This window comes from Falco peregrinus, chromosome Z (assembly GCF_023634155.1).
Source record: "Falco peregrinus isolate bFalPer1 chromosome Z, bFalPer1.pri, whole genome shotgun sequence".
NCBI lineage: Eukaryota > Metazoa > Chordata > Aves > Falconiformes > Falconidae > Falco > Falco peregrinus.
In genome coordinates, this window is record NC_073739.1 from 66,347,646 (window position 1) to 66,374,348 (window position 26,703).

The following is a 26,703-nucleotide window of genomic DNA, read 5'->3' on the forward strand; positions in this document are numbered from 1 at the left end:
TTGAGATCTCTAGATCATAGAATCATAGAGTGGTTTGGGTTGGAAGGGACCTTAAAGATCATCTAGTCCCAACCTCCCGGCCATGGGCAGGGACACCTTCCACTAGACCAGGTTGCTCCAAGCCCCATCCAGCCTGGCCTTGAACACTGCCAGGGTGGGGCTTCCACAGCTGCTCTGGGCAGCCTGTGCCAGTGTCTCACCACCCTCACAGTAAACAATTTCTTCCTTATATCTAATGTAAATCTGCCCTCTTTCAATTTAAAGCCATTCCCCCTTGTCCTGTCACTCCATGCCCTTGTACAAAGTCCCTCTCCAGCTTTCTTGTAGGCCCCTGTTGGGTACTGGAAGGCTGCTATAAGGTCTCCCTGGAGCCTTCTCTTCTCCAGGCTGAACACCCCCAGCTGTCTCAGCCTGTCTTTATAGGAGAGGTGCCCAGCCCTCTGATCGTTTTTGTGGCCTTCCTCTGGACTTGCTTCAACTGGTCCATGTCCTTATTACTGTCTGAAGGACCCCAGAGCTGAACATGGTACTCCAGGCAGGGTCTCAAGAGGGCAGCATAGAGGGGACAATCAGCTCCCTTGACCTGCTGGCCACACTTCTTTTGATGCAGACCAGGACATGGTTGGCTTTCTGGGCTGTGAGTGCATGTTGCTGGGTCATGTTGAGGTTTTTGTCCACCAGCACCTCCAAGCCCTTCTCCTCAGGACAGCTCTCAATCCATTCTCCATCCAGCCTGTGATTTTTCTTGGGGTTGCCCTGTCTCAGGTGCAGGACCTTGCACTTGGCCTTCTTGAACTTCATGAGGTTCGCATGGGCCCACCTCTCCAGCCTGCCAAGGCCCCTGTGGATGGCATCCCTTCCCTCCAGCGTGTCGATGGCACCACACAGCTTGGTGTTGTCAGCAAACTTGCTGAGGGTGCACTCAGTCCCACTGGCCATGTTGCTGACAAAGGTGTTAAGCAGTGCTGGTCCCAGCACTGATCCCTGAGCAATGCCACTCCTCATTGATCTCCCCTTGGACATCAAACCGTTGACCACAACCCTTTGAGTACGACCATCCACATTATTCACCACCCTTATCCACTGAGTGGTGCACCCAGGAAATCCACGTCTCTCCAGTTCAGAGACAAGGATGTTGTGCAGGACACTGTTAAAAGCTTTGTACAAGTCCAAGTATGTTGTCAGTTGCTCTTCCCTCATCCACCAGCGCTGTAATCCCATCATAGAAGGCCATTGAATTTGTCAGGCTTGACTTGCCCTTAGTGAAGCCATGCTGGATGTCACCAGTGACCTCCTTATTTTCCATGTGCCTTAGCATAGTTTTCAGGAGGATCTAAGGATTCTGAGATGAGACTGACCAGCCTGTAGTTTCCTGCGTCTTCCTCATTTCCACTGAAATCAAGATCGTTGTGTTAAGATCAAATTGGATCATTGTGTTCAATGCATGATGTTCAGGAAAGGCAGAATTTCTGATTTGATAGTGTTAGTTAGCATCATAGAAAATGTTTGGATCCAAATAATAGTTTTTCTGCAGGGTAAGTTCTTGAAAGATCATTGTCACTTGGGTTCTCAGGAGTCCTAGTTGGACTGCTGAGGAGCCCATTCGCCCTTTTGTAATTATTCAAGTCATACTTGTGATGCCAAGTAAGCCTACACAAAATTTTAGTGGGATTTTATTTTTTCAATTATAATTTGTAAATTTTGTGCTTAATATGAAAAGTAATGTATTAACTATATTTTAATATATGATTGTGAAAAATACCACTTTGGATTTTGATAGGTAAAATTCTTTTCTCTTGCAGTTGAGAATTAACTTTGGCATGGGGGAACGAGTACTGCATTCTCAGCAAAGATCTCAGCTGAATGATTTAGCTTGGCACCTGGTTGAACTACATCATGAACATGATAATGTCACATTAGTAACTGATAAACATGATAGAACGAGTGCAAAAATGCCTGGAATTCTCTATGAATTAAATATAGATTATGGATTCTACATAGGTGGTACTAGTAAACTTGAAGTTCCCTACCTTGTTGGAGCACTACCCGGTTTCCGAGGGTGTATTGATGACATGTTGTTCAATCAGCTGGACATTCTGATGCCTCTGAGACCTTCTCCTGGCTTTAAAAATCTCCATGAAGTTTCAGTGGGATGCAGTGATGAATTCTTCGCAGATGAAGATGAACCCATTAGTTTCTTCAGTTCCAGATCCTATGTTTCTTTCCCATCATGGAATGTTGACGACGAGGGAATCTTGGAGTTTACATTGCAAACCTCAGCTGCACGTGGCTTGCTGCTTTACCATCCTGGGCAAGCGGGAGATTTCATTGCAATGGAAATTGAAGACGGATTAATTAAAGCCTGTGTTGGAAAACATAAAAGTAGAACCCAGCTTTCCTCTCGTAGGTCAGTCAATGATAGTCATTGGCACTACATCAAACTGAAATTTACTGCAGAGTATTTGCAGCTGACATTGGATGAAGAAACTGTGAAAAAATCATTGCCTCCCCACAGTAAGCTGCCGCTTCTGAAGGGGTCTCTTTTTGTAGGTGGTGTAGATGACAGCACACGATTAGAGTTGATTAAGTTAGAGCTAATCTCAGTGTCTGGAAAGTATGCCAGAGGAGGATCCTTCAAAGGTTGCTTAAGAGACCTGAAAACCAATTCAGAAAAGAAATCACTGAAGAATGTTCTGGTAACAAAGGACATTTCAGCTGGATGTGAAACAGAAAGTACCTTTAATAAAAATCTTTCTTCAGACATGGCTGTAAAGAACCCTACTGTGAAAGCTGCCCCAACATTTGCCATTTCCCCTGAAAGCTCTGTCTCTCTGGGCAAGGAAGACAAAAGTCCCCTTTTAGTTCTAAGTAACTTGATTGTGCTAGAGGGTGGACAAGCTTCACTTGAATCTAAACATATAAAAGTCAACTTAGACTTTCAGAAATTAGGGATTCATCAATCACAAATTCTATTTGAAATAAAGGAACGACCCTCTCATGGAGACTTAAAGCTAGACGTTGAACCAGCGCAGGAGGTAAATATGTTTACTATGAATGATTTGTGGCAAGGGAAGATTCTTTATGTCCATGATGGCTCTGAGGACACTTACGATTATTTTAATTTCTCCATTTCTACCACTAGTGAGAAGATTGTGCCTCCATATTTGCAAGGAAATGAGCATCATGTGTTCAGCATTACTGTCACTCCAGTAAATGATGCACCTGAGATCACACTTCCTGAGGGAAACTTGCTGCTTCTCTTAGAGAACTCCAAAAAACGTTTGACTAGTGATCTGATAAAAGTTCTAGATAGGGATACAGATCCTATGGATCTTAGTCTTTCAGTGCTTGGAAATCTGAATGCAGATGCAGGATTTTTAGAAAATTCAAAGCATCCTGGAAAACCTATTACTACTTTTTCTAACGAGAATTTAAGAGAAGGCAATGTTTTCTTTGTCCACACAGGTGTCAAGAACTCAAGGATTGTTCTGAGGGTGAGTGATGGGGAGAAGGTGAGCAACACTGTTGTGTTACGTGTCATGGCAGTTCCTTTGGATTACAGAGTTGTCAACAACTCAGGGGTAAAGCTACTCCAGGGTGTTACAGCTCTGATCACACCTAGGCATCTCGCAGTTGAAACAAATGCCAACCTCCAGGAGCTGGAGATACGGTATGACATCACAGAGCCACCACAGTTTGGGGAAGTCCAAAGACAGCATTCCAGCGGGGAATGGAAACAAGTCAACTCTTTTTCTCAACGCTCTGTTCAGCGCAGCCGTGTGAGATACTGTAGCACTTTTAAAGAAATTCAGATGGAAAACGTAACTGATCAATTTAAATTCAAAGTCAACATAGGGAACAGAATCAGTGAAGAGCACACGTTCCCAATCAAAGTGAAATGGTTAAGGTACAGTTTATTGAAACATGCTCCTCTGGAAGTTGAAAAATCAAAAAAAACCACCTTGAATTCAGATAATCTTTTTGCTGTGATTGTGGATCTAGAAATACCTGAAGATGAGCTTAATTTTAAATTGCAGTCCCTACCAAAGAATGGACAGATACTGCTTAATGACCAGCCTTTGAAAAAAGATTCAGTCTTTAGCCAGAAAGATATTACTGATGAAAAAGTAGCATATGAATTGATCAGCAAATACCATGAAGACAACTGTGATTCATTTAGATTCCTCATTTCTACAAAGTACCTGGAATCAAATTTATATGACTTTGACGTCTATATCAAATCAGATTTCAGAAACATTATTTTGACCAACAGTGGCCTGACTGTTGCTGAAGGTGAAGGAGAGTTAATAACAAGCACAAAATTGTTTGTGCAAACACCAGATAATAGAACTTTCCAATATAAAGTTACACAGTTTCCTAAGCATGGGAAATTAAAGCTCAGTAAATTTTTAGGCTCATTTGAAAGTAATGACAATGTCACCACTTTCACTAGCAAAGATATAACTGATAACCGCCTTATGTATGTGCACGATGACTCTGAGACAGCGTTTGATGAATTTCTTTTAAGAGCTTCCAGTGAAGAGTCAGGACAGTGGGCAAACTTTGATCCAGAAGTAGAACCTTTCTCAGTAGAAATTAAATTCAACATTTCTGTCCACCTGAAGAATGATGAGAAACCAGTACGTGTAATTGATAAGATATTTAATGTAGTAAGAAATGGGCAGCGATTATTAACTTTGGCAGATCTTTGCTATCATGATCCTGATTCTGATTTTGATGATGGACAGTTGCTATATACTAGACGTGGCATCTCCAATGGGGACTTGGTGTTAACAAATGATACTTTGCACAGACTCTACCAATTCAAACAAGTGGACCTGGAGCAGAAGCAAGTCCTGTTCATACACCGTGGTGCAGATTTTGGGCGTTTTGTGCTCTTTGTGACAGACGGCAAGCACTATACCTCTTCACTTCTGGAAGTTAGCGCCACTGATCCTTATGTTAGGCTGGCAAATAATACAGGCTTGCTGGTTCAGAAAGGGAAAGAGGAAACTGTAACAACAGCTAACCTAAGTGCTGTTACAAATGGAGACATAAGAAATGATCATGAGCTTACATATGAGATTGTCTCTTTCCCAAAATATGGAAGAATATATGTAAATAATCTATTGGTGGATTCTTTTACTCAGCTTGATCTGATAAAGGGGTATGTGACTTACAGGCACGATGGCAGCAACAACCGTATTGACACATTTAACTTTACAATCCATGCTAGAGATGTCCATCTGGATGCTGGAGTGCATGTTCGCATATATCTGGAAAGTCACCAGTTGCCACCAAGGATTGTGAACAAAAACAATCTTTTGGTTGAAGAAGGAAAACCAGTGAAAATCAGTAAAGGAAAACTGCAAGTAAGTTAACTGTGTGTTAATAATGTGCATAGACCAATAGTGTGCATTTCTCTAGTCTCGTAGCAAGTTTTCTTCACCACTTTCTCAGCTGTTGCAGTGTATTTAGTCTCTGACTTCTTTATCTCCTTTTGGTTTGCAGTAACATGACTGCATTCTGGATGCGTAATTCTGGAGGCTGACACTAGCAAGGTTCCATTTCTAAGAAGGAAAACTGGTTATATTAAAGGAAAAAGCTGCCCATAGTCTTTGACTCTGTTACATATTGGTGCTTGAAAAAGTTAAGATTTGGGCACGCTGCACTTGTATATTTATTTTAGTTGTGACAATTGTTGGTACTTCGTGTATTGTTCTTACTTGAGCTGGTGGGAAATGCCAAGGAAAAAAGGGTTTTGTTTCATTCAGTTTGGAACTAGCCCAGTTAACACTGTCTGGGGATTGCATGCAAAAGTTTAAAAACATAGACTCACAAACCTGTGGTCGTTTCTCTTTGGGTAATGCTTCCCCCTCCATGGTTTGTGTGTAGCCTTGCAGTAACTGCCGCGAGAGGGCTCTGGCAGCACACCACTGTGCTGGCCAAATCCTTCTTGCAGGCAGGGGTCTGCAGTTCTTAGCCACTAGTTAACTCTGCCGTTTGTTCCTATTCAAAATTTAAAAAACTTAATTGGGGTTACAAAACACTGCCATGCCATGTTTATTTAACACATGCCTACTTAAAGGAGCCTGTATTAGGAACTATGTAACCCAGATAAGAATGCCAATTAATTAGGTAGACAAGCTCAGGGTTAAAAGTGAAAAATTCAGAAGAGAGTTATAGAATTTCTCCCATGTCTGTTTAAATAATTTTGGGGTATGTTTTTAAATTTAAGGTTGTTCATGAAAACAGTTCTTCATCTGAGATTGTGTTCACAGTAAGACAGCTTCCAGCACATGGATACATTCGGAAGTTTTCCTCAGAAGAAAATTATCTCAGTGCTGACCAAAGGCCGGTTTTGAGCTTCACACAGCAAGATGTTGATGAGGGAAAAGTTCAGTATGTGCAGACAGTTTCTGACCAACTCGATGACCGTTTTTCTCTGGATGTGACCAATAGTGTCCAAACAGTGAGTGGAATTGAGATCTCTGTAGACATCATCCCCAGAATGATTCCACTAGAAGTACAGAACTTCACGGTAATTGAAGGGGGCTCAAAAGCCCTGGTGGAAGACTACCTTAAAATTTCTAGTAGACACTTTGCAGGACTCAGCTGTGAATTTATTTTAATTGAGCAGCCAAAACATGGGTATATTGAAAACTCTCATGTTCCTGGAATAAAGTTAACCACATTTACCAGAAAACAGGTAATGCATTTAGATCTGCTTTGCTGTAGTCGTGATTAATTCTTTGTATTGCTAAAAGCTATGAGGTGGTTTGGTAGGAAGTGGTGGGATGCATGAGTCTGAGCTTTATTCTGGCCTTGTACTGAAGATCTTTGTGCAGTTGCTACCTTGTCATTTAGGGTGGGGAGGGAGGGTGCCTTGTTGTGGTGAACCACATCACTTCCTTGTGTACCAGTGTTCACACAGACTAGTGTGCTATAATCACAGTAGACTGATGGGGTCACTCACACTTAGGCAGAGTTGTTGGTGTTCTGGAAACCTAAAACAGACAGACTGTGAGTACATTTCGAAAAGACCAGAGGAAATAATGTGTAGATTGAACACGGAGGAAAATGGAAAAAAAATATTTTTCTTCAGTCATGTCTTTGCTCACAGAGAAGCAGTATATGCATGATAAACTACTTTTCAGTCTTTTAGCTCTAACAACAAAACTGTAAGTCACCATCTACTAAAACTGTATTCAGTTTATAGATTCCAGGAAACATTGTGCTTCAGGATGAAGGGGGAATGCTGAGAATGGCAAAATTAAGATATTCTGGCTAGAGGAATGGGCAGATGAGCTGTAAATTTTGCTGTTGTGAACAGAACAACAAATATAGAGGTACAGATCAGATATGAGCATGAATAAAGTCTTAGAAGTCATAAAAAGTTGAGGCAATAAATACAGAGAGGCATGACAAGACTTGAATATTTTTCTTCTTTCATTGTGGCATTTTCTTTTAGCCTCTTTAATTTTTCCGGTTGTTACATTTTTCAGGTGGGGCAAGAATTAATTTACTATGTTCATGATGGCAGCGAGGAACTGATGGACAATTTTACTGTGATGGTAAATAACACGGAATTGTGGAAACAAAGCTTGCCCCGAACTGTATTTGTAACAGTTACTGCCGTAAATGATGAAGCTCCTGTTATAAAAGTTAACAGAATTCTTCGGGTATGTTTGTCAATCATGTGATGTTGAAATTATTTCTAACCTGATACCAGTTAATGTACCTTCATTAACAGAGCATTAGGTTTGATTCTGGTGGGGCAGTCAATGTAACAAATAGTGGTCCTGGGGTTTAAGTAAATTAGTGTTAATGAAGGGAAGGGGTAGGGTAATGTATATTTAGGGAGATTCTAGTCATCATGAAGAACACTTTCTGCTGTTGTGATGTAAAGTTCATCTAGAAGGCTGACTGAGCTTTATTTTAATCTTAAAGATACGTGAAGTCTCTTGGACTGACAGGTCTTGTGGGGTGGGATGGCTTGCACCTGGATCATTGTGTGTTAGTGTTGTTTGCTAGGGCATCTTGAGGGCTCTTAACGAATGGTGTAGCTTAGAAAAGTACCAGGAGTAGTGATAATGAGAGTGCAAACATCTCACTGTTGTCTTTGGACAGGCTTCAGACCCTGTGCCTCTTGCCTTTAAGTGTACCAAAGGGTCAGACCTGTGGAGGGGCATTCTGCTGCGTGCTTCTCTCTGGATCCCCAGTGGGATGGAGCAAGAGGAGTGAGCAGCATTTTCACTAGCACTTCATTAGGGAATTCACTGTGCGTTGGGTATTTCTGATACAAACCAGGAATGTTCCCTTCTTTAGAAGTTTCTGATAAGAGTAATACGATGCAGTCTGTGAAAACTTAGAGTGTTAGAGGTCATCAAAGTATTAGTACAGACACTGAAACTATTACCGTGTGATACTAGGAGCTAAAAAAAGAACATGCTAATTGTGTCTTAACTCCCCCTCTGCCACCAAATTTCTGAAGAAAATTTTAAAATCATTAATGGATGCTACCTTTTGCTCTTAACAGACATAGCTGGCTTCTTAATCTTTTGATTTTTGAAAAAAGTCACTACTATCACTTCAGTTTCAGTGCTTTTTCAGATTTGTTTGTTTATTTATTTGCTTATTTATTTATAGGCTTGTTATTTGTTTGTGTTATAATCATAGTAACCAGAACCAATTTATTGTGAACACTGTACCCATGTAAACCAAAAAGCCCCTGTGTGTAAAGGCTTCCAGTATGAGATCTGATGAGTAAAAATAAATTAGGTGACTGAAAAGCAGAATGAAATGGATATGGGTCAGCTGATGAACCTGTGAACACTGTAAACCAGCTGAGAGGCATCAAGACAGAGAAGATATTTAGGAAGGGGTTTGAAAGAAGCTAAGCAGGGTATTTTGATACTACACCATCCCTAGTGCCGTATGGTCCAGTTTACAAATTGGTGGCACCCAAAACATGCATGTAATTTTACATAGTTGTGTGTTGCAGAGGAAGAATAGATTGCTGTAAAGATAATCATAACCTTTTGTTGTGTATTTAGCCTCTTCACATGAGAAAGGACATTAATTTTAAAACAGTGATAGTAGTAGTATCGCGTGGCTTCGCAGTGACAGCAGATAGTCTGTGACAGTCTGCAGATGCCTGCAACAAAAGACACCCTGGCTTGTGCAGAGACTGCTGGCAGAAGCACATACTTCACAAGCATTTCAAATTCACAAGAGTAAAACCTTCCCTGGTTAAAGTAATTACAGCGGTATTCTACAGACGTCAGCACAGCACACTGTAATGTTTGTCCAGTCACAGACAAGAGGGGCGTATGTCCAGTTGGATTTTTCTGTGTCTCTCTTCTAGTGCATTAGTGGCATTGAACTGCAGTCTGTTAACACAACTGCAGTGCACTGCACTGCAGCATATGAATTTTTCTAAAAGTATCTGTAAGCCTGGGCTTCCCAAGAACAATGATAACAGAGCTTAACCTAGACAGAGCTAACCTTGGTCCTCTCTTCTGGGGAGGCATTTTGCATGCTACCCAGAACCAGTATGCTGCCTTTGGGCCTGTGGTTTTGCTGGTCATGTGTAAGCTATTGCTGAGAAATAACCTTAGTTTTTGTCATGAGTGGGTACTAATAGGTAGACATATGTCGGATTCATGTACAGACTAAAATGAAGCTGGAAGATACATCCTGGCAGGGACACACTGAGGTGATCCTTCTTCCAAGCGAACTTGCACATCCCAAGTAGGTGGGGTAAAATGGGTTTTCTTAGTCCTGCTAAATATTGAGATGAGGCAGGCATTCCTGTTTAGGGTGATACTCGCTGGCTCCATGTTCTAGCCAAGCAGTCTGTGCTCCTTAAGGACATTGTAGTGGTGAATGTTGAGTTGTTGTGTGTTGCTTTTAGGAAGACAGTAGCTCTTTCATGTCTTTTGAGAAGTTGGAAATGTTCAAAATATACATAAGTATAAAACAAGGGACCAGTACTCTGAAAAATGAGGTCCAGTAGGATGATTTGACTGAAGTTTAGCACCTCAGAAATTTTGCAGATCTCAATCTAAAGGATTAGAAAGAACTGCTGAACAATCAAAAAATAGGTTAGTATATGGCATCTGCTGTTGAGAAATATCTTATGTGAAAAGCTGCCTTATGTGGCCAGTGATGTTGATGTGGATGTATGAAAGTTAATCTTGGCCTTTGTCACAGGGCTTCTGGCCAAATGCAAGAAACTGTTGGGCATCTGCACACATGCTGAATGGGTCCTTCAACTCTAGCTTCCTCACTTCTGAGGCATCCATAACATCCCTTCTTCAAACAACCTTGTCTGTTGTTGTGAAGGTTATGAACACCACAGGGAGTTTCAGAAGGACAAACAACCAAAAATGTTAGGAATTATTACTGACTTTTCTCTAGGGAGTGAAAGTAAATGATGTTTTTAGGGATTTGTTGGGTGTCCTCCTGCCTTGTGATTTTGTGACATGCTGAAGTATTCACATTAACATAACTTATGAGATACAGAAAGTTGTACTATCCTGAGAACTTCTGTAGTGTATGCTGGTAATCCCTGCATTTAATTTAAAGTCTTTCCATTAGAACAGTAAATGCATGAGGGGTATTTTTATTTAGAAACTGCACAGCATTCTAGGTACAATTTCCTAAAATTTCCGCAGGTTCCATTTTTATTTTTTTTTAATGGAGTGGGAATGGAGAAGGGAAATAGGATATTCTTAAGAAGATCATTACCCTGGCATTATTTGCTGTGTTTATGTATATGTTTAAATACGTTTATGGGTCATGATGCTGTGAAATGACCGTATCCTCCTGTTGCCACAAGAGGGCTGTGTTTTCCTAGAATTAGACTTACTTAAAAAACAAATTCAAACACTGTTGTTTTGTTGTATTTATTTTGTTTGATTTCTTTAAATCACTCACCAGAGTATTAAAATGCCCATGAATATAAAGTTTCTGGTAGGATATGTAGCATGCAAGGAGGTATGATAAGCTGGATGCTGTAAGTAGAGCAGAATGAATTAGTTCTTACTGGGGAGGGTCATGAACCTTTTTTGGGACTATGCCTGTGGAATGTGTTAGGCACATGCAGAATTAGTGTAATGCTATGTTCTGGAAGTTCAGATACAGTTTTCATGATGCTCTTCAAGGAGGACTTGATCCCAGACGTGGAAAATAAGACACTTGCGCAGTATTTGCAGTATTCTGGGTGTCAGCTTCCCTACAGCCCTTCTTCAGCTCTTGGATCTCCTTTCATTCCTCAAGGATCATGTTGCAGGTCATGTGCAGTACTTTAAAAAGCATTGTGTGTTAGTGTGCTGGAACAATAGAAATAAACACTGGCCTTACAGAAAAAAAAGCTCAGCTCTTCCTTTAGTAAGAGGAAAAAAATTGAAACTCAATTAATCATTTGTAAACACATGTTTGCAAAATCCTTTCTTATGTTTTTGCACATTCTGTATGTGAACTTTTTTTGTAGAATGATTTGAATCAAGTGCTACTGAGTTAAAGGGTCTCCATACAAAAACAGTGACACTGATGTGGTTATTTGGTGCTGCTCAATAAGGCAGCCTTTACTATTAGTTATTATCCTTTTTGTTTATAGGTGGCATCTTTTATCAAACATCAGTAGTAGTAATTACATTACAGAGAAATATGTATTTCAAGGCAGGAAATAGCTACTTCCTGGTTACAAGGTATTTTCTATTATAAAATGGAACACAACTTTTTTTCAAGCTTTTTTTTTTCTAATTAGAAAACACATATAATTTCATTTTAGTATCTCTTATTCCATGGCACCTATTTTGGGACACAATGTAGTCTAAATCTTTCCTTTGTTGAAGTATCATGGCAAAAATCTCAGTGGCTTTAATAGGTTTTCTTCCATGGTTTTTATTAAAAAGCAAAATTGATATGTAGGGAAACATCTGTGGTTGCTGTTTTTTGGTTCTGGCAGAGGTAAACTTTGTCAGGGATCGTGTTTCCTCTTCAGCCATTTGGTGTGATGTTACTACCAGATACTGGTTAAGTGTACTAAGACCATAGCAAGACAGGAAGGGACAATGCAGTTTTTTGAAGCTCAAACTGAGGTTTTTAAAGGCTCAGATTCTTAAGATAGTACGCTTTAATACAAACTCTGCATGGAAAGAATTGGTATTGATGTATTGAATGCTCATTTCTTGTTGAGATAAATATGTATTGTTCTTTGTTAGTCTTATACTTTTGTTTGTAATTCCAAATAAGTATAGCAAAGATGGAGAGTAAAATGGGCTGTTGCTTATAATTTCCAAACAAGAAATTATCCAGAAAGTCATGGATGAATTTCAGACAGCAGTCCTTTGTGCTTGAAAGAAGGATCTTGCAGCTTGTGCATATCTTAAGCTAAAAAAATTAATGAAATAATTAAGATTGACTGGAATTTAGTATTGACTTTTATACTGTCTTTCTAAAAATTAGTTAACTATTTTATCTGGAAGCATGACCTTGCAAAGTGGTACGCAACTGTTGGAGGTGTTGATTCCTTCCATCTCCCACTGGACTGAGTACCTCTGTGGGTTGTTCGGAGCACTGAGAAAGGGCCTTTAGTGCGTGTTGTTAGAAGGAAACAATGCAGCTACAAGAAACATTTCATTTGTATTGGAGATTGCGCTGTACCTAGGCTGTTTTTCTTTTTTCTTTTCTGCTGGTGAAAGTAGAACATGTTGAATGCCTTGCCTGCTGTGAAGTACATGACACTAATATTCATGTGTATGTGTTGGAAAGGAGCTCCTTGACTCAGTTATCATAATACAATCTGGTTGTGTTTGTAAGAGTTTGGATAGTGCCTGACAAATAGAGCACTTGTTCGGCTATCTAAAATTCAAACTGTTGTAGGGTGTGTTTGCTTGTATTATTTCATGGCCTTGTTTTTGAAAACCATTTTCCAACATTAACTATTCCAGTACGTGATCAGAGATTTGGATGGACAGTAATGAAACCTGTCATAGCTGCTAGTGTTGCACAGCACAAATCTTTCTTCTTTCTTTTTCTTTGAGTTTTTTTTCACCCCTGTTTTCTTTTGTATGCATTTTCTTTATTACTATTTTTTTATTATCTTTGCTTTTCTAGGTCTGGGTGGGTTCAGTCACGGAAATAACTATTGATGACCTCTGTGCAGAAGACAAGGACTCCTCACCATCAGAACTGATATATTCCATCACTCCACCTAGCAATGGGCACTTGGCTCTGAAATCTTCTCCAAACAAGAGCATCCTTAGTTTTACCCAGGCTCATATAATTGAAGGGCAGCTGGTATTTGTGCACAATGGTATGTGGTTTCAAAAATAGCACCTCTGTTACCAAAATATTTCTCCTGTTCAGTATATTTGTGTTTGTAATCCTTTGAAGATCTCTTTGTAATGTCACAAAAATCTCAGAGCACCAGTTATGTGATGCATGATCTCACAAACTAAACAGGAAAGGGCCTAATGACTGCTTAAATGCTTGCTCACCAAGAAACCTTGGTGTATTAGTGGTTCAGTTAGTCACAGTCTTCTTTCTGAAAGCAGGTTTGCGGTAGGGGAATGTTGCTGTGGCTTTCAGAGATGTGAAACCCTTTTTTTTTTTTTTTTACTATTGTCATTGAGAAACTCCTGAAACCTTTCTTCTTGCTACAGTGCAGAGCAATTCATGGACCAACAGTGTCTCAGATACCTACCACAATGTAGTTCTATTCCTGCGCAGCTCAGGGAAATGAAGTTATGGTTCATCTGGGTGATGTCAACCTGTCTTTCAGGCTGTGTAGGAATTTGGCTTTAAACACTGACTTTTTTCTGCCAGCAGTCAGAGTTAGAGGTCGGGTTATTTGTGCTGCTGCTGCAGAGAGAATGTGTAGGGAACAAAAAAGAAATCAGGGCAGCTTCATGCACCCTTGAGTGGCAGAGCGGGGAAGCCACAGGAATGAACATCCTGGTGGCGTTCCAGCCAGAGCAAGAGTTGGGGCTTTTACAGGGCGATGGCTTCTTTCCTCTTGCTCCAGGTCTGTTACTGTGTTACCTCAACTGAAAGAGGAAAGTAGGTGGTAAAGAAGGAACAAACCCCTTTTGGAGAAGGAGATGGAAGAAGTACAGAATCCCAGAACCACAGAATGGTCAGGGTTGGAAGTGGCCTGTGGAGGTCATCTAGTCTAACCCCCCTGCTAGAGCAGGTTGCAAAGAGCCATGTCCAGGCAGGTTTTGAGTGTCTCCAGAGACCTTCTGGGAAACGTGTTCAAGTGCTGTGTCACCCTTAAAGTAAAAAAAATTCTTCCTCATGTTCAAAAGGAACGTCGTGTGTTTCAGGTTGTGCCTGTTGTCCCTTGTCCTGTCTCTGGGAACTACTGAAAAGAGCCTGGCCCCTGTCTGTTGACACTTGTCCTTAAGACACTTGTAGACATTGATAAGATCCCCTCTCAGTCTTCTCCAGGCTAAGCAGGCCCAGGTCCCTCAGCCTTTCCTCAGAAGGGAGATGCTCCAGCCCCCTCACCATCTTCACAGCCCTTCACGGGACCCTCTGCAGTAGTTTCCTGTCTCCCGTGAAGCACGGAGCCCAGCACTGGACACAGCACGCCAGATGCGCTTCACCAGGGCAGAGCAGAGGGGAGGATCACCTCCCTCGACCTGCTGGCCACGTTCCCCTAATGCCCCCCAGGATCCCACTGGCCGCCTTGGCCACAGGACACACTGCTGGCTCATGGGCACCTTGCTGTGCTCCAGCACTCCCAGGCCCTTCTCCGCAGAGCTGCCTTCCAGCAGGTCAGCCCCAGCCTCTGCTGGTGTGTGGGGTTGTTCCTCCCCAGGTGCAGGACCCTACACTTGCCTCTGCTGAACTTCATCAGGTTCCTCCCCACCCAACTCTCCAGCCTGTCCAGGTCTCGCTGAATGGCAGCGCAGCCTGCTGGGGTATCAGTCCCTGCTCCCAGCTCTGTATCATCAGCAAATCTGCTGAGGGGACACTCAGTCCCTTCACCCAGGTCACTGATGAGTAAGTTGACCAGGACTGGACCCAGCACTGACCCCTGGGGAACACCATGAGCTACAGGCCTCCAGCTGGACTCTGTGCTGCTGATCACAACTCTATGAGCTCTGCCATCCAGCCAATTCTCCATCCACCTCACTGTCCACCCATCCAGCCCACACTTCCTGAGCTTACCTGTGAGGGTGTTATGGGAGACAGTGCCAAAAGCCTTGCTGAGGTCTCTTTCTTTCATTCGCTGCTCTCCCCTCATCCACCCAGCCAGTCATTCCATCTTAGATGGCTATCAGGTTGGTCAGGCATGATTTCCCCTTGGTGAATCCATGCTGGCTGTTCCTGATAACCTTCTTTTCCTCCACATGCTTTGATATGACCTCCAGGATGACCTGTTCCATCACCTTTCCAGGGATGGAGGTGAGGCTGGCCAGCCTGTAGTTTCCCAGGTCCTCCTTGCCCTTTTTGAAGACTGGAGTGACATTTTTCCTCTAGTCCTCAGACATGTCTCCTTCCTCCATGACCTTTCAAAGATGATGGAGAGTGGCTTAGCAATAACATCTGCCAACTCCCTCAGCACTCCAGAGTGAATCCCATCGGGGCCCATGGATTTGTGGGTGTTAAATTTTCTTAAGTGATCTCTAACATGATCCTTCTTGACTAAGGGAATGTCTTCCTTTTCCCAGATTTCCTCTCTTGCCTCCAGGGTCTGGGATTCCTGAGGGCTGGCCTTGGCAGTGGAGACTGAAGCAAAGAAGGCATTCAGTAACTCCACCTTCTCTGTGTCCTTCATCACCGGCGCTCCCACCTCGTTGAGCAGCAGGCCAACATTTTCCCCAGTCATGCTTTTCCTGCTGAGGTACTTGAAGAAACCCTTCTTGTTGTCCTTGACCTCCCTCACCAGATTTAATTCCAAATGGACCTTATCCTTCCTTGTCACCTCCCTGTATGTTCTGTCCACATCCCTATATTCCTCCCAAATGGCCTGTCCATTTTTCCACATCCCATAAACTTCCTTCTTTGCCAGAACTCCTTGCTCATCCATGCAGGCCTCCCGCCCCTTTGCATGATTTCTTATTCATAGAGATGCACTGATCTTGGGCTTGGAGGAAGTGATGCTTGAATATTACACAGCTGTTTTGGACCCCCCTACCTTCTAGGGCCCTAACCCATAGGATTTCTCTAAGCAGGTCCTTGAAGAGGCCAAAGTTAGGTCTCCTGAAGTCCAGGTTTGCAATCCTACTTTTTACCTTGCTGCCTCCACAGCACTTTCTTGCCAGCCCCGAGGCAGGCTGGAATTATTTCTAGTGCTCCCTTGGGTGCAGCAGTCATTCCAGATCTGTGCTGTGTCTTTATGAGGCTTGGTGCAGGTTAAAGTGCTCTGTCTTCCAATGCACTGTCTTGCAGAGTGCATATGCGTTGCTGAGATTGCTTTACAAGCAGCTGCTGGTGAGCTGCAAGTATCCTGCTCAAATAATTTAGTCAGGAAATAAAAGGTCAAGAGCATGGCAAAAGTGAGCCAAGCCATTTAAATTGTTCCGAGAGAGACTTTGACTAAAACCCCTTATGGTGGTAGGACGGTGGTAGTCTCAATGTAATGAAATTAATCCAGTCTTGGGTTCCAGAAAGGGCACATGCACATCTGTAGTCTTAGGAAGTGAATCTTAATACAAGTAAAAAGAATAGCAATTTTCATTTTCCAGTGAGTGGGAGTGTGGGTTGTATAGTAAATCTGAAAAGTAGAATTGCTCAGGTCATGTGTCAGCTCTTGCAGCTGCTCTGGCTCAGCCATCTGCTCAGCCTCATGGCCTCTAGTGTTTAGGAAGTAGTTTGGACATGTTGCTTCTTTTCCTTTCTCAGTCTGTGGTTTTCTTTCCTCCTTCATCTTGGACTGTTGCTAGAATGTAGTTGTTACTTCCATTTTTTGCTTCCAGCCTTGTCCTGGGGCCTTTTCTTATCTGATTGCTTTCATCCAGCTTTTTACCCCTTTTTATCTTCAGCTGTTCTGACCATCATCTTGAGTTTTCTAGTGTGTGCTAGCTTCTTCGGCTCCTCCTGGGAAGTAACCCCACTTCATGTTCTCCACAGCTTGGTGTCTACCCTTCCTACTCACTCTAGCCCTTTCCCAAGGCAGCATCTTCTTGGCGGAGGCAGCCCTTCCATATCCTGGCTGCTCCTTGTGGCACCACAGATCTTTTACATCTGTACATAGCAGTGACTCCCCATCCTTGGGGTCCTTTGTATCACCAAAGAAAGTACTATGGTACTTGGCTTTTATGCCTCTAACATTAGACCTCATTTCTCTTCATCTTTGTTCGGTCTTACATTGTGCTGCTTATTCTGTGCTGTGAGTTACAAATTTCTGTCTTTGTTCTCCTGTTTTCCCCTTAAATTTTGTGTTTGTTTCCTCTGTAGTCCCCAACTGTACTGTCACCAGCATAAATGCAGAAACAGGATATACATTCCCTTTTCTGTACTCCTCCTTCCGTGTGAGAATTCCTTCTCTTTTCCACCCTTGCTTCACTCCAGGGTGCTCCCATCCCACTTTCACAGTATGAGGCTTGCCCTTAAATCCTGCCAGTGTTTTCCTTCGAGGGGTACTGAATTGAACTCTTGTTGGTTCTGAAGCCTCAGGGTCTTTTCAGTGCAGTGTTTGCAATCCTCTTTCTGGGTCCTTTTTATCACCTCTGATCAGGTATGCCTTTAGAATTTATTTGTGACAAAATAATATGTGCTCCACCCAAGCAGCACTTCAGGATTTAATCCTGTTCCTGACTCTGCCAATGACAAAATGTCTGTATCAGTTGGGCAGTTGCCCTGCATTAGCCAAAAAACCGAAGTAAGGCTAAGTAAGCCTTTTTTTTTTTTTTTTTTTCCCCAACCTGAGGTAAATAGTAGACTCCTCAATGCCTTTTTACGTGTGCAACTACTTGTGCATCTTCCATCAGAGAATAGAAGCTTTTAAAATAAAAACAATATGACCTGATCTTCTAGAGCTGCCTCGGTGCCAGGCTGGATATAAGAGCGTTGCCTAGGGGATTTAACTTTAATCTCAACCCACGTTCGATTCCTCTGATATGTTAATTTCTAATGAGGCAAGGAGTGCTGGTCTTTATATGAAAGTACATGGAATCCCTCTCACTTTCAGGATATATATTCATGTAGCAATTCTCATTGCTAAATTGGGCAAAGCAAGTAGAAGAGCAGTGATAACTGTTTGCAACAGTTAATGTTTCCATTTCTCATTCTCTCTTTTTACCTAATTAAGCTGGGGAGCCTCTACTTAAAGCAGTAAGTCAGTACCGAGAGGTGGATTTTTACAGCAATCCACTCAGACTTGTGGAGGTATTTTGCTATCGCTCATGCCAAAGTACACGCAGATCCTAAGATTAAAGAAAAAAATGTGCAAGTACACATAACCTCTGAAATAGTTTAAGCTGTGACAACATAACGCTGTTCAGCAAAGCTGAAGCAGAGTGAAGAGGTGAAGGAAACAACCTGAGAGTTGATTCAATCTTTCAAACGTAAATGAAAATGAAAGAACATTCTACTTGTTTTTCTCACCAGATTCCTTCTTTGCCAAAATATGACTGCTTAAGTGCTCCTTAGGGTCACTCCTAAGATGGAAAAGGAATAGGAAATCTGGGTGTTGTTGTCTCCCCAAGTTTAACTTGGTTTTCGGCTCTACCAGGGTCAGTGAAGAAAGAATGTGCACTCTGCTGATTTACATCTAAGGGATGTCTGGCCTTGAGTGTGAACAACAGCCAGTAGTTTTTCCTTGGGAAGGTGTTCTCTGCATTATTACTTTATTTAATTCTAATTAAGGTAAGAGGTACTGATCAAAAATTGCTTCAGGATGACTTTGGATATATTTCACTGTAGCCAGGAGAAAAAGGGGTCCATTGTATGTTTGTGTGTTTTGGATGACAAATGGAATAAGACAAGAATAAATTTACATTTTTATTTTCTACAGGAGCGATGTCTGGAAGCTTCAACTTCCAGGTAACAGACGGTTTGAACTCTGCACCTCGACAGACTTTCAGCATCACAGCTCAGATGCTTGTCATTAGCCTTGAAGTGAACAAAGGCCTTGGAGTCTTTCCAGGTCTGTTTTTAAAGGTTATTGTGACTTTGTCTACTTGGAAGAATTACATAATATATAGTTATTTGTCAGATAGCTAGTTGGCTAAAGTAAAGAAAACTGTACCTAGGAACATCTCTCTGTCTTGATTTTCAAAAGAACAGTTATGTTTTCTCAAACAACATATGGCTTTATTGTTTTATAGTCTTTAATTTTTTGATATATGCATATGCTTGGAGTCATGGAAATTGGCAGTGAAATAAATAAGCGCAGTGTGACGATAACAGTGTCTGCCTAGACTCTGAACATTCCCCATTCAGATTTGTTTAAAACTCTATATTAATGTATTTAGAGGTGTCTTAGCTGGTTGTGATTTTGCCTGGTAAAAGCAAAAGTGAAGCTTGTGTCCATGGGATTCTGAATAGCACACGTAAGTTTGCCAGATTGCTAGTTTGCTTTCTTATTGTTTGAGCTGAGTTACAGAGAGCAGGACAGACTCACTGATGAATCAGAAGAACTGAAAGCTCTGGTTTGTATTTGTGTGTTTCAAACTAGTTGGATCAGCAGCTGAGTATCTTCTTAATGAAATCCCAGTCCTGTAGGAGCTGATGTGTTAAGAGTCTCACCAGAGCCGTTTACTGCTTTGCATTGGCAAGAGTAATTCCTCATTGAGTTAGTAATCTAACATTAATTATAGGATTAAAGGTGAAATTAAGATTAGTCTTCTCTCAGCCATGTCTTGCATCCCACTTCTGTTTGTGCTACCTTCTTTTTGGTCTAAACATGATCTGTACAGCCAGAGAGAGAATGAGAATTGGTAAAGCTTTATAGGTATTACATTGTACCTTAATTTATTAATTTGATACAGAAGGAGAAGACTTTAGCTTCTTAAACTTCCTGAATATAAGCAGCATAAACAAAGGCTTGCAACAAAAGCCACTTAAACACAGGCAACAAAAAATGAGATTGCAGTGGCATGATCTTCTACTTCAGTCAATATAAATGGGATTCACATAAATCCACTTACAGAGTTTATTAATCTGGGATTTTGGTGTGTAAGGTTGCCTCAGGCACAGGGGTTTACAGGAGTTCTATCTTAAGACAGAGATAATTGTAAGAAGAGTGTGCCTGGTACTTCCATGGAGGGCAAAGTCTCCAGACTGTCAATCTGTTCTCTAGTTTGCAAAATACAGTATTTCTTTCAGCACTGCAATCTGTATTCATCTAAGCCTAGAGTTTTTATTGAATTCTTGCTTACTTTGGGTTGGCAAAATTCCTTTTTGGTGTTAGAATACCAGCTTTTTCACCCATTCTCTTTATGATGCTTTTAAAAGATGTTCTGGAGCTGTATGGGTTTCAGCCGTACTTGCTTATCATGAAATTACTATTACAACAATGATGGTGCCAAATGGTTAATACACATAAAAACAATAGCCAGTGTCCTGTTATATTTTATAGCACTGGAGGAAAAGTTAATTTTGAGACAACTTGAACAATCTTCTCTTTAGAGAAGTAAAAATTGAATGTATCTTGAAGAATTTGGTATTTCTTCATGACTGGGTGTAAACTGTTCTCTTAAGCATATTGTTCTGCAATTTTATAAGAGCATATACTGCTGGTTTCTTCTGTGTTGGATATACCAGATTTGTTTATACAATTTATGGACTTTTTTTGTTCAACAGAAGCTTGTTTTATTCATTGTGCTAAGTAAATTGACTACAAGATATATGAGTTTTTTCTTACACATGCTAGATACCTACCATGTGGAAATTTGCTGTCTTCAGGGAAGCAGTTACTCAAAGAATGAATGACCCGAGTAGCTCTTTGAGAAGAAGAGGCAGCCTGCCTTCTAGGTATTTGGAGGCAGAGCTGTCTAAGCAGTCCATAGATGAGATGATTCATAACTGTTTAACAGTGATAGGCAGAATACTCATGCCAAAGCACTTTCCAAATCTTAAATGTAGACAGTAAAAATTAACACCATAATTATTACATACCAGTGATGACCTTATGCTGTTGCGTTTTACTTGTATGGATAAGCTTGGACACACTTTACAGCACCCATCCTTGTGTGTCTTCCTCCCCTATCTCTGCCTCTTTCTCCTGTGTTTGGGTGGGGTTGGTTTTGCAACAGCTCTGTTCCTGCCTGTGGGAGCAAGCAGACAGTGTGCGCGCTTCCCTTCCCTTTCCTTCACCTAGTCTGTGGCTGGCAAATAACCTTCTTCTTCTCCCTGTTGAGGTGCTGGGCCAGAGCAGAACAACTGTGAGTGCTGGAAAAGGTTCTGATGTCTCAGGACAAAAGTGGGTGAAGGAGGAGGTTATGTTTGGGGAAAGATCCCATTTTACAGGAAAGCATGAGTGACTTTACTGTCTGTGGCCCAAGACTGTATTTCAGCCTGTGCTGTGAGATCAAGTCTACTAGGAATAGACAGGGACTTTGTGGCCCCCATGTCCCTGCACTGTGATGGTGGTGGTGTGGTAATCTGGTACACTTATGAAAAACTGGAGTGGTAACTTCCATTGCTACAGTGTGATCATATTTGACAGTTACTCCGTCTTACTCTGTTATAGCAATGAGACCTGATTTGCATAAGTAAGAGATTATTGAGAAATAACTGAGTTTGCAGATACACGTGGTCTGATTAGCTGTTGCTTTCAGTTCTATGTTCCTGACCACATCTGCTGTACACGCAACACAAGGTCATGCTTCCCTCTTTGTCACACAAAAAAGGGAAGAGAGAGGAAGAGAAGGGAGACTTCTTGAATTAGACAGAGTATGGGAGAATTTTACTAGACCTGAGGAACTGCTTCACTCTTCAGAGCAGTATGGACAGAGAGGCAGGGGAAAGCAGGCAGAGCCAGAAGTTCTCTTCATTATAACTTTGTTTCAAAGTAGATAGGGTTTGAACCAGGGCACAACTACATGTGAACAGGCCGAATCCTGGCATTACTAATGGCTTTGCAGAACATCCCCATTTTTCAGTTTCCTTACCATACTTTTCTTCTGAATATTATAGCACGAACATTTATTTTGTGTTAATTCCTGTGTAAACATTATGCTTTATTGAATATGTATTGATAATTCAGACTTCAGGGATATATACAGCTAGTATCTGAAGTTATGTATTGCAACCTGTAAAAGCTTGTTGCTCAAGAAAGAAGGAAAATTTTAAACATGAGGTAGAAGTGGGGATGGGGAATAGGATTATATGAATCTAGTGCTCCTCCAAGAGTATCATTAATCGTGGGATTTAGGTTACTGAGTGTGTACCATGAAACAGTGCATCAAGAAGAAGCCAAGTAAAAACTCTTTTTTCTTTTAGGAAATTACTAGGTTTGATTTTGTCACAGCTATGTAAAAAATAGTTTTGGTTTGACTAAATGCCAGAAGGGTCTTTATAAATCTTTACAATATTTAAGCCAGACGTTACTGGTGGTGTGGTGCTATGTATTAAAAGGATTTTGTTACCCCTTAGTCCCTGTCCATCTTAATAATACATTATTTCAGTTCAGGCCGTTATTTCTGCTGTGTGATGCTCCTCCTAGTTTGTTTAAACCAGTATTTATTTTTTAATTTCATTTAATGAAAATCATCTTTCATATCAATAAAGTGTGGTTCAAGCTTCTGGTAATAATTGATTTTAGTTTGTGTGTTCACTAGAAACTTTGCTGTGTTAAGGCTTCTTTCTGCCAAGTCACCCTGCCTTCTGTGGGCAGCTGGGATTACCAAAAACATTAACAATGGTGACTTCAGCTGGAGTCTGAATTCAGTTCTAGACATGTAATATAGGAGCAGGGCTCTTTATACATGCTCTATTCCTTACCTTGGGTTGTTTTTGCAAAAGCTAGTATTTAGGGATTACGTGTCCTGAAGAGAGCTGCATTTTTAAAATTTGTAAAACAAATGTGCATTCTACTGATGGGCTTTTTGATTGAAAAAGCTGTAGAAGAGTTGTAACTGGAAGATAACCAGAAAAAGAGGTAAATCTGCTGATCATGTAAAATGTTTTTAAAATGCTAAGTAGAATACCTAGATGAGAGGGTGGATTGTGCGTACAAAACATAGCTTTTGGGAAAAATTGCTGTTGCAAATATATGTTATTACAATTGACATTTTTTAGGTTTCAGGAAACCTATTTCACGACACGATCTGAAAGCTGTAACCAATGATGTGACCAATGCAGGAAACAGAACTATAACTTTTATGATTGTAACTTCCCCAAAACTTGGAAGGCTGATCAGAGTAAATTCTGATAATACTACTCAGGAAATCCTCAGTTTTACGCAGTCTATGGTAAGCATTTACTTTATAATAAATAGTTCAGGGGTAGATTGTTATTTCAAAGGGCATCTCAGTTGCTTGTTCTTCGTTGGATCCATTTATATCTGTTAAGTAAGCAGGCATATGTGATCCATCAGTGCATGTCACTAATTATCTGGCATCTAGTAATGAATGCAAGAGGAGCTTTTGTTCCCCTCTACTTGGATACTACAGGGCCTTGGCAATTTCCACTGTTCTGCTTGTAACAGTATTTTTCAAGAAGAGCTGTTCTGGTGCCATTAACCAGCAGTCCAAGGTTGGAAGCCATTAGTTTTTGGCAGGAGTAGCCTTTTGCTCTATGAAAAGTCCAAGTATCAGACGCATTTCAGCTGTACGCAGCCCTCATGGGTGTCCCCAAGAGGACTTTTATTGACTTGACTGGCTGCGATATTAAGTGTTTAAAGAATCTTTACTGTGATACAGGGTCTCATACTTGAATGACTAAAACATGGCAGCTCATGTAACTTGATGGAAAACATTCTTTTGCATCTGAAAAGAAATTACTTACGTCTGTATGCAGAATCTGAACACAACTGTGTGCGCTGCATGCACTAAGTTATTCTCAGAAAATCTAAGCCGGGGAGATAAAAGGAGCTCAATCTTTTGACTTGGCTGGAGGAAAAGTTAAGAGATAATTTGGTCTTGATATATGCTTACAGATTTTAAAAGTGGCAGTTTGATTTAGTGTATGAAGGAATGAGAAAGTTTATTGACCAAAAATAAAAACTTGACCAATAAAACCTGGAAAAAAGATTGACATTTTTATTAGTTGTCCTCAGATTTTGAAAAAACCTGACCAAGGACTGTGGTGGGGTGAATCTTCACTTGAACTTTATAAATCAAGATGAACACAGAATATATAATCATAAAACTGTGTTCTAATCCTATTATGTTATTGGTTTTGTTGCAATAGTTGCTGTGTTTTGCCTTGCATTATGAAGGAGATGAACTGTTTAATGATACTGTTCCCTTCTGTTTCTAAAATATGTGATTTTTATGAGCATTAGATGAAACAGTTAAGCATGTCAGACAGAAAATCTTTCAGCTAAGGTTTTGAAGTGTTACTCTTTTTGCTATGGATATGATCTTTACATACGTTTATCAGACAGTGCCATGTCAGAACATGCTGCGTATTCTCTATAGCTTCAGTTCTTACTAATGTATAGCTAACTTTCCTTTGAACTTTGTAAATTGTGTAAGAATTTGAGCTGTAATAACATGTATGCCTTTCTTCTCTGTCAGAAGCATTTGTATTGGCCATTTTCACTTCAAACAATAGAGCTAAGTGACTTACTGCAGGTAGAATTAAAGTATTCTAACCAGCTTGCTATTTATTATGGTAGAGAATGAAGTATAATGGAGAGAAAAGAGATACTAAAGAAACTTTCATGGTCTAGCCTGTTGTAGCCATGTGAAGTTAAGTATCAGTGAGAAAATGGCGTTGATATTGTAAACACTGTATATTCCTCATATAGTGGAAAATAAGATATTAAATTTCTGTTTGTTATTAAGAAGATTGTAAACCTGATTTTAATTGAAAATATTTTGCATTAGTTTAGTTCTATGGGTTTTCATTGATTTCATTCTGTGTTATGGAACTTGAAATTTCACTTCTGTAAAGTACTGTGCAGCTAGCTTATAAAAGCAGTTGGCAGTTTTGGTATGGTTCTGAACTCTTCCCTATTCCCTGTGGTTTATTGCTTTGTTGCTAAAGAAAAAAAGGAAAAAAAAAAAAAAGAATTGAAATCACTATTGCTTTCATTCCAAGAAATTTTTTTTTTCATGGACAGTTGTTGTTCAGCCAATACAAGAAAATTAGTTGCATATTAAACACACTTGAATAACCCAGTAGTTTTTGACATTATATTTTTTTTTCTCTGCCAGTACTTTCTATAGTATTTTAGAAGTATTCTCATCTTGCAGCAAGCCACAGCTTCTTCATTATAGTTGAAGTAATTACAGAGGTAAACAAAGAAATCCTCACCAATTCCATTGTCTTCTCAGCCCAGATATTAGCATGGGTTTGCAATTGAAAAAAAAGAAATAACCCTATTAAGATTGATACTAAATGCCATTGAATATAAGGGTGCATATTGTGCCTGTTCTTGTTACAAAAATTTTCTTACTCCAAACTGAGGTCCTAGAGGCATGCTTTGGAAAGTTATCTTGAACCAACATATCCTTTTAATATCAGTTTTGTTTGTTTTGTCCTACAATAGCCGTTAAGAATTAAATCAATATAGGGAAGGCATAAACCTGGAGATGTGCATATGGGATTTTACAACATCAGTCTGAATGTTTTATATAATAAGATGCAATGGTTTTGAGGCTGCTGAGAAAACCGACCCTGAAAGCCCTGTTTCCCTGTTGATCTCAATAGGGGCTCTTGCAGTAATTTCAGGATTAACACTCTGTAGTCTCAGCTCAGATTCTATACTGCTAAAATGATTCATCTGTGATAGAAGCAGGGGCTTTTTTGTTTTCTTTTTTTCACGCTTCCAAGTATATGTGATAGGAATGTGTGCTAATGAGTTCCTCCAGGGTGTTTGCATATTCTGTAGAGTAAGTTACAAACAGTAAACTTAGAACTAGCACCATCTCAGACAGGGATCTCTCTGGCAATTAAAAACAAACACATGCAAGCCAGGTAAGTAGTTGCCTGGGACCTTGCCAAGGATTTAATAGATATAGCTGTCTTCTCTCCAGGCCACTGAAGGCACTGACAGGCAGACCAGACACCAAATTTACTGGATGAGATTCAAGTCCTCTTGACTTGCAGTTATTAGAAATCCTGTTGCATTTTCAATGTATTATGATCAATGTATTGATCTTAAAAGTTTGGCTGTTTCAACTGATGAGAATCCCAGTCTGAAAACTGCCTTTTGCTTTGGAGCCTAAAGAGATAAATGGTTGTATATTGTATAAGCATGTGTTTTTCTGATGATTTACTGCAGTATTTTGCAGTACTTTGAAGTTTACATTCTCATGGTGGGACTGATAGGATTCTCTTGAGTATGATGACCTGCAAGGTCAGTAAAGGCAGGTATAGGACAAGCCAGGTTCCCTCCTGTCTCGTAGGAATCCCTTTCTTGCTGTGAGGTGGTAGAAATTTTCCACTAAGGAACTCCATCAGCAATTTGGTTGTAAATGGGAGTGTATTTCAATGGGCATTGCACCTCTTTCTGATTTCTGTAGTCTCTTACCAAGTATCTGTTGACATTCAACATGAAATACCTGCATCAAAGTCCTTGTCAAGCCTTCAGGCTTTCATATGCTTTTTCAGGACAGTGAGGCCCAC

The 26,703-nt window shown here is 40.6% G+C and overlaps 1 protein-coding gene across 1 annotated transcript in view; it reads left to right on the forward strand.

Moving 5' to 3' along the window:
• The window catches only part of LOC101915238 (chondroitin sulfate proteoglycan 4-like), a 44,449-nt gene that overhangs the window by 10,977 nt on the left and 6,769 nt on the right, over positions 1-26,703 (forward strand). The window contains exons 3-8 of the mRNA XM_055791400.1: positions 1,803-5,372; positions 6,239-6,709; positions 7,506-7,682; positions 13,126-13,324; positions 18,977-19,108; positions 23,206-23,378. Coding sequence (XP_055647375.1) covers positions 1,803-5,372; positions 6,239-6,709; positions 7,506-7,682; positions 13,126-13,324; positions 18,977-19,108; positions 23,206-23,378 — 4,722 coding nt within the window. The remainder of the gene's footprint in view (positions 1-1,802; positions 5,373-6,238; positions 6,710-7,505; positions 7,683-13,125; positions 13,325-18,976; positions 19,109-23,205; positions 23,379-26,703) is intronic.